The sequence below is a fragment of the Oncorhynchus keta genome, chromosome 32 (genome assembly GCF_023373465.1).
Source record: "Oncorhynchus keta strain PuntledgeMale-10-30-2019 chromosome 32, Oket_V2, whole genome shotgun sequence".
In the NCBI taxonomy this organism is placed as follows: domain Eukaryota; kingdom Metazoa; phylum Chordata; class Actinopteri; order Salmoniformes; family Salmonidae; genus Oncorhynchus; species Oncorhynchus keta.
The window spans coordinates 23,022,522-23,030,064 of NC_068452.1; the positions used below are offsets into that span (position 1 = coordinate 23,022,522).

At 45.4% G+C, this 7,543-nt stretch overlaps 1 protein-coding gene across 2 annotated transcripts in view; it reads left to right on the forward strand.

The window, feature by feature from the left end:
* Window positions 1-7,543, forward strand: part of LOC118384154 (integrator complex subunit 1-like) — a 31,915-nt gene that overhangs the window by 3,234 nt on the left and 21,138 nt on the right. For both annotated transcript variants that reach the window (XM_052490923.1, XM_052490922.1), the window contains exons 7-22: window positions 45-150; window positions 273-459; window positions 654-799; window positions 1,104-1,245; window positions 4,465-4,641; window positions 4,806-4,914; window positions 4,983-5,103; window positions 5,242-5,319; window positions 5,577-5,758; window positions 5,887-5,983; window positions 6,079-6,170; window positions 6,279-6,339; window positions 6,444-6,641; window positions 6,861-6,990; window positions 7,075-7,254; window positions 7,426-7,543. The exon at window positions 7,426-7,543 is cut by the window's right edge and continues 32 nt beyond it. In XM_052490923.1, the coding sequence (XP_052346883.1) occupies window positions 45-150; window positions 273-459; window positions 654-799; window positions 1,104-1,245; window positions 4,465-4,641; window positions 4,806-4,914; window positions 4,983-5,103; window positions 5,242-5,319; window positions 5,577-5,758; window positions 5,887-5,983; window positions 6,079-6,170; window positions 6,279-6,339; window positions 6,444-6,641; window positions 6,861-6,990; window positions 7,075-7,254; window positions 7,426-7,543 (2,124 nt within the window). The remainder of the gene's footprint in view (window positions 1-44; window positions 151-272; window positions 460-653; window positions 800-1,103; window positions 1,246-4,464; window positions 4,642-4,805; window positions 4,915-4,982; window positions 5,104-5,241; window positions 5,320-5,576; window positions 5,759-5,886; window positions 5,984-6,078; window positions 6,171-6,278; window positions 6,340-6,443; window positions 6,642-6,860; window positions 6,991-7,074; window positions 7,255-7,425) is intronic.

Below are 7,543 nucleotides of genomic sequence, written 5' to 3' on the forward strand. Positions count from 1 at the left end.
TGGAAATGAGCTTCTGCTAAATGACTAGAATGTCAACTTTCCAGGGAGCAGTCCTCACCCCTCCACCCCAGATGAGGATGACAGCCAGACTGAATTGCTGATTGCTGAGGAGAAACTTAGTCCTGAAGATGATGGACAAGTTATGCCAAGGTATTTAGGCATAGGCTACTACATATACAGTAGCAGTAACATATTGATTGCCTGTCTGCTTCTACTTAGACCGATCCGTTTATTGGACAGTTTGTGTTCATTCACTCTTCATTTCATTGTAGGTACGAGGAGCTGTCTGAGAGTGTGGAGGACTATGTTCTAGATGTCCTGAAGGACCAGTTGAACCGCAGGCAGCCCATGGACAATGTGTCCCGTAACCTGCTGCGTCTGCTCACTGCCACCTGTGGCTACAAGGAGGTGCGGCTTATGGCTGTGCAGAGGCTAGAGATGTGGTTGCAGAATCCAAAGGTGAGAGGAGGAGTAACACTCAGCTACCCACATCACCATCGCTAGTTAACAGGAGTCATCATTTCATTGGCAGTTGTGGTCTAACCATCTCCTTCCAAACTCAAATCTAACATGTAAATGCATCTGTTTGCATGAAATTGAATCTGACAGTGAACTAGTGTTCTGTTATGTATAATGAAGCCTTTTGTCTGCAGCTGACCCGTCCAGCTCAGGACCTTCTCATGTCTCTCTGTATGAACTGCAACTCCCATGGAGCGGACGACATGGAGGTGATCTCCAACCTCATCAAGATCCGCCTGAAACCTAAAGTCATCCTCAATCACTACATGCTCTGTGTCAGGTCTGCAGGTCTTCTCTTATGGCCATATGATTTAGTTTGGATAGTCCCCTACACATGGTTTATAGTTGTTCAACCAAGTACGCAGGGGCTTCAACCACAAACACTTACCCTAACCCTAGCTTCATGTCCTCATCCTGGTTCAATCCAAACCTCAACCCTAACAAGTTGTTGCATATCAACATACTTGATGTGTTCAATGTTGTTAGTTTGAACATCCTATAGGGGACCATTTATATTTCAAAAGCCTTGGTGCAGAGCGCTTTATTCATACACTTAACTGTGCTGTCTGGCCTTTGATTACCAGGGAGCTACTGAATGCACACAAAGACAACCTGGGAACCATGGTGAAGCTGGTGATCTTCAACGAGCTGTCCAATGCCAGGAACCCCAACAACATGCAAGTCCTTCACACACTGCTCCAGCACAGCCCAGAGCAGGCCCCTAAGGTGAGGGACTATTTTCCATGCTGACATGACAGCTGGGGAAAAATGTTAAAAATTGTTACTGTGGGGAAAGTAAATATATGTGGTTCACAGTGCTCGACATTAAGGCTTGTTTGGGGCAAATTTAAAAATAAAAAAAATGTATAAAAAATGAATGTTTGTCAACCAGAATATAGATTTTAGTTGTCCGAATGGACAAGTAGAAAAATCAATATCAAACAATTGACATTGAGTAAATTGTTTGATATTCCTATTCGCTAAAGCCTATTTCAATCAATATGTTTTATTTACACAAAGCAACAGAACAGTGTAGACCGAGCTAACGCCTCGATCACACCAACAGTGTCGTTGCGCAAAATGGTACATCTGGATATGTGTGCAACAAAAGTTAAACATTCACCTTCCACTACCATTTCTGTCAAGCTTCTGTCAAGCCCACTACGCATACAATTGTTTGCATACGTTTGATAAATCCAACGTATGCACCACACAGAAAGCACTGCAACTGCCTCTACAACGCAATGTTGCAGGACAAACGCAGCGGTCCAGGAATGTACTTCTGTTGTACTAAAACGCAATGATGCTGTCGGTGTGATCGAGGTGTAAGAGTCTGACCAAAGCAGCACAAAATATCCAGTCAGAATATATATATTCAAATCAATTGTATTTATATAGCCCTTCGTACATCAGCTGATATCTCAAAGTGCTGTACAGAAACCCAGCCTAAAACCCCAAACAGCAAGCAATGCAGGTTTAGAAGCACCGTGGCTAGGAAAAACTCCCTAGAAAGGCCAAAACCTAGGAAGAAACCTAGAGAGGAACCAGGCTATGTGGGGTGGCCAGTCCTCTTCTGGCTGTGCCGGGTGGAGATTATAACAGAACATGGCCAAGATGTTAAAATGTTCATAAATGACCAGCATGGTCGAATAATAATAAGGCAGAACAGTTAAAACTGGAGCAGCAGCACGGCCAGATGGACTGGGGACAGCAAGGAGTCATCATGTCAGGTAGTCCTGGGGCATGGTCCTGGGGCTCAGGTCCTCCGAGAGAGAGAGAAAGAAAGAGAGAGAATTAGAGAGAGCATATGTGGGGTGGCCAGTCCTCTTCTGGCTGTGCCAGGTGGAGATTATAACAGAACATGGCCAAGATGTTCAAATGTTCATAAATGACCAGCATGGTCGAATAATAATAAGGCAGAACAGTTGAAACTGGAGCAGCAGTCTTCAACCACCAACTTACCATCCTGAGACAAGGCTGAGTATAGCCCACAAAAATCTCCCCCATGGCACAACCCAAGGGGGGGCGCCAACCCAGACAGGATGACCACATCAGTGAATCAACCCACTCAGGTGACGCACCCCTTCCAGGGACGGCATGAGATAGCCCCAGTAAGCCAGTGACTCAGCCCCTGTAATAGGGTTAGAGGCAGAGAATCCCAGTGGAAAGAGGGGAACCGGCCAGGCAGAGACAGCAAGGGCGGTTCGTTGCTCCAGAGCCTTTCCGTTCACCTTCCCACTCCTGGGCCAGACTACACTCAATCATATGACCCACTGAAGAGATGAGTCTTCAGTAAAGACTTAAAGGTTGAGACTGAGTTTGCGTCTCTGACATGGGTAGGCAGACCGTTCCATAAAAATGGAGCTCTATAGGAGAAAGCCCTGCCTCCAGCTGTTTGCATAGAAATTCTAGGGACAATTAGGAGGCCTGCGTCTTGTGACCGTAGCGTACATGTAGGTATGTACGGCAGGACCAAATCAGAGAGAGAGTTAGGAGCAAGCCCATGTAATGCTTTGTAGGTTAGCAGTAAAACCTTGAAATCAGCCCTCGCTGATATATTCTTCTCTCTCTCTCGAATGTCGGATGATCTGGGCCAATAGCCAAAGTCTATTTATATAGAGGACACTCCAGTGTCTTATTGTTATAGAAGCCCACATTTTCATTTGATATTAATGACTTGCTAGTTTTCTCTTGCCGTGCTATTTCTGATCGCAAAGTTTTTAAGTTGCTTTTAAATAACTCAAACAGGGGAGGCCTAAGGTAATAATGAGATGTCACAAACTGGCTCAAAGCCCGTAACAAAAGGGAGTCAACGTGGAGATAAGGAGTAACAAAACATATATTTATTAAGTAAAATAAGTACAATATGCAATGGTGTGTGTAATCAGTAGTGTAAGTGAGTGTTTTGCTTGCATGAATGTGATAATGCAGGGTGTTGAAAGGTGCCAAATCAAACAACCAAAAACCGCCAAGATACACAACAAAATCTGTCTGCATGGAGAGAGTCTCTTCCATGAATGGGGAAGTGGTATATTTATCCTGGGACACACCGGGCCCAGGTGTTTCCCATGTAGGTGACGACCCTCCCAACTCCGCCCACCGGCATCCTAATAAGGAAACAAGAACAAAGAGAGAATACTGCAGACAGAGTGGGAGGGTCGTCACAGAGAGATAAAAAATAATAGCAAGATATAAAGGTCAAATGAGTATTTTGAACAAACCTTACAGTTGAGCAAAGAATTAAAAGACAGAAATGATCCATGCATTTGAGGTTGGGGGAATAAAGTTGCAAACCAACTAATTAAAGTATCATAAAGCATTAAGTCCAATTAAAGTTATGAAGACTGTTTTCCAAACGATTCTAATAAAGTATTTAAATGTCCTAAAGTTGCGGCTTTTAAATGGGAATAATTCTGAAAGTCGGGAGTCTATTCTATTCTCAATCACAGATTTATTTTAGGCCACAGTGAAATTGAGCGAACAATACTGAGATCCAAAAAACTTATGCTACAGTGGAGGAAAGCTTATGAAAGAAATGATGCGGTGTGTGCAACCTACCTACAACGTATAAAGTATCCACGGCCTAATAAGAGAGGAAGATGAGGGAATATATGCGAATCAGTTTGTAATTATCCAGTTCTGAGGAAAGCAGAGTTGCTCTGGAGCCCATGATGAGTTACATCCCATCATATGATGCAACAAGAGCACAGCCAGCATGGCTCGTTGACTGTGTGACTTCAGCTTTCAGACAATTAAAACATTTAACGTCAAGCCCGGGTTCAGAAATGGACCTGTATAAGATTTATTGGCTTTGGATTGAAGTGCACTTTTTTTTTTCTCGGATTGATCACACTTTTACTTTATTTTTAATAACTGAAACACAAGGAGGAGATGTTGTTTAGAGACCGCTTAAAGCTGTCCTCTCCCTTCTGATCCTCTCCTTAGTTCCTGGCCATGGTGTTCCAGGACCTGCTGACCAATAAGGATGATTACCTGCGTGCCTCTCGGGCCTTGCTGAGAGAGATCATCAAACAGACCAAGCACGAGATCAACTTCCAGTCCTTCTGCCTGGGTCTGATGCAGGAAAGGAAGGAGGCCACCTACGTCGACATGGAGTTCAAAGTGAGCTCATGATCTTTATATTACTCCCACCTTGTCTCGGTCTCCTGTACCATTAAATAACTCACCCCATACCTAGTTACATGCTCTTCTGTGCCTCTTCACCGATGAATAACTTCTGTGTTCTCTTTGGATCTGAGCTCATGCTCTCTGTCTGTTTTCCCCAGGAGCGATTTGTGATCCAGGTGACAGACCTGCTCACGTGCTCCATGATGCTGGGCATCACAGCTCAGGTCAAGGAGGCTGGCGTTGCGTGGGACAAAGGAGAGAAGAAGAGTAAGTGTTTGTAGTTCTCTGGTTGTCGTCGATGTGGGCATTTTGAACATCCCTTTTGTCTGTTTCAGATCTGGATGGTCTGAGATCCTTTCAGAATAATATCGCTGCCATTCAGAGGGATGCTGTGTGGTGGCTTCACACTGTTGTTCCCACTATTGCCAAAGTGCCATCCAAGGACTATATACACTGGTATGTGTTTGGGAGTTTTCGTGCCACTTTGATTGTTCAAAAAGATAAACATAGGAGGAGTTAATTAACATCCTACAATAGTTACTTAAGATAATATTCTACCCATGTAATGAAAATATACTTGTTTCTTTTCCCCAGTCTTCACAAGGTGCTTTTCACAGAGCAACCAGAGACCTACTACAAGTGGGATAACTGGCCCCCTGAGAGCGACAGAAAGTGAGCATCTCTACCCAACCTTTGTTTTGGATTAGTTTTATTTATGTCTGTCTGTCTGTCCCTGCTGTCTGTCCCTGCTGTCTGTCCCTGCTGTCTGTCCCTGCTGTCTGTCCCTGCTGTCTGTCCCTGCTGTCTGTCCCTGCTGTCTGTCCCTGCTGTCTGTCCCTGCGGTCTGTCCCTGCTGTCTGTCCCTGCTGTCTGTCCCTGCTGTCTGTCCCTGCTCCGTTGACATCACTTAAATGTTTTACCTCCGCCAGTTTCTTCCTGCGGCTGTGCTCTGAAGTGCCTCTGCTGGAGGACACTCTGATGCGTATCCTGGTCATCGGACTGTCCCGTGACCTGCCCCTGGGCCCGGCCGACGCCATGGAGCTGGCGGACCACCTGGTGAAGAGGGCGGCCGGGGTCCAGTCTGATGGTACAACATCTGCAACAGCAATGGGTAAGCAGAGATTACTTACATACAGTAGTTAACATTTTCATGAAAAGAGATGACATTGAGGGAACTTTGTATATTTGGCTTTACATCAAGAGGGATATTTTGCTTGTTTCCTGGTTTTGCTTTTGTAGATCTGGATGTGTTGAGAGTAGAGCGGATCCAGCTGATTGACGCAGTGCTGAACCTGTGCACCTACCACCACCCAGAGAACATTCAGCTTCCTGCGGGGTATGCTGCTCTCTTTTAGTGTAATTAATGAACTTGCCAGCCAGCTTCGAGTTGATGTTTGTTTTCTGTAAATAACACATTTGATATTTTTCAAGCTATACTCCTCCGAACCTGGCGATAGCCACACTCTACTGGAAAGCGTGGCTCCTGCTACTTGTGGTGGCCGCTTTCAATCCACAGCAAATAGGTATGAGTCTCAATCAGGTTTCCCTACAAATCATCAGTGTATATATATATTAGAACCTTAAACACAAGTTTGACATTTTGTTACAATCAACCATGTATTTCTCTCCAGGCTTGGCTGCCTGGGACGGCTATCCCACACTGAAAATGCTCATGGAGATGGTCATGACAAAGTAAGTCACATGTATGAGACGTTTATCTGTTTAAACCAAACGCATACCAGACTAACTACTCAACAAAGCTCATCTTTCTCCTCCCCCTTTTTCCTGCTTGGCAGTAACTACTCCTACCCTCCATGCACGGTGGCCGATGAGGAGACCAAGACAGAGATGATCAACCGGGAGCTGCAGGTGTCCCAGAGAGAGAAGCAGGAGATCCTGGCCTTCGAGAGCCACCTGGCGGCTGCCTCCACCAAGCAGACCATCACAGAGAGCAATAGCCTTCTGCTGTCCCAGCTCACCAGTCTGGACCCACAGTAATACTCCTTTATACCTGTACCTTGTAGACTACTTTTAGGGACTGTTCCTAGACACAGATTAAGTCTAGTCCTAGACTAAAAAAAAGCATACTACATGGAGAATCTCCATTGAATGGTCTTCTAAGGCCACAACTAGGCATAAGCTGGGTCTGGGAAACTGACCCATTTTCATTCATTTGATAATAAGTGGTAATCTTACTTGTTTCTTTTTTCTAGGGGCCCCCCTCGCAAACCCCCACCCGCAGTCCAGGAGCAGGTGAAGAGCCTTAACCAGTCCCTTCGCCTGGGTCACCTCCTCTGTCGCTCTCGCAACCCTGACTTCCTGCTCAACATCATCCAGAGACAGGTAAACAAGAGCACATCCTCTATTGCCAATAGAAAGTATTCTCTCTGGAAGGAACTCTACAACTGTGTTCTATGTTTTCCCCAGGCCTCCTCTCAGTCAATGCCCTGGCTGGCTGACCTGGTGCAGTCAAGTGAGGGGTCCTTAGACGTGCTGCCTGTGCAGTGCCTGTGTGAATTCCTGCTTCACGATGCTGCAGATGACAACTTGCCCATCGAGGATGACGAGGAAGGAGAGAGCAAAGAGCAGAGAGCCAAGAAAAGACAAGTATGCTGCCGTTTCTTAACAGCTGTCATATTTTTTGTTTGTTCTGAATACCTTTTGTGGTCAGAGAAATCACTGACTCCAGCATCTCAACGGATACACTTGTCATGTTTTATTTAATCCACACAAAACAACAAATGCTATTTTTTTCTCTTGTCTCTCTCGCTACACCAGAGGCAACAAAAGCAGCGTCAGCTCCTTGGACGGCTGCAGGATCTGCTGTTGGGTCCTAAAGCTGATGAACAGACCACATGTGAGGTGTTGGACTACTTCCTGCGCCGCCTCAGCTCTT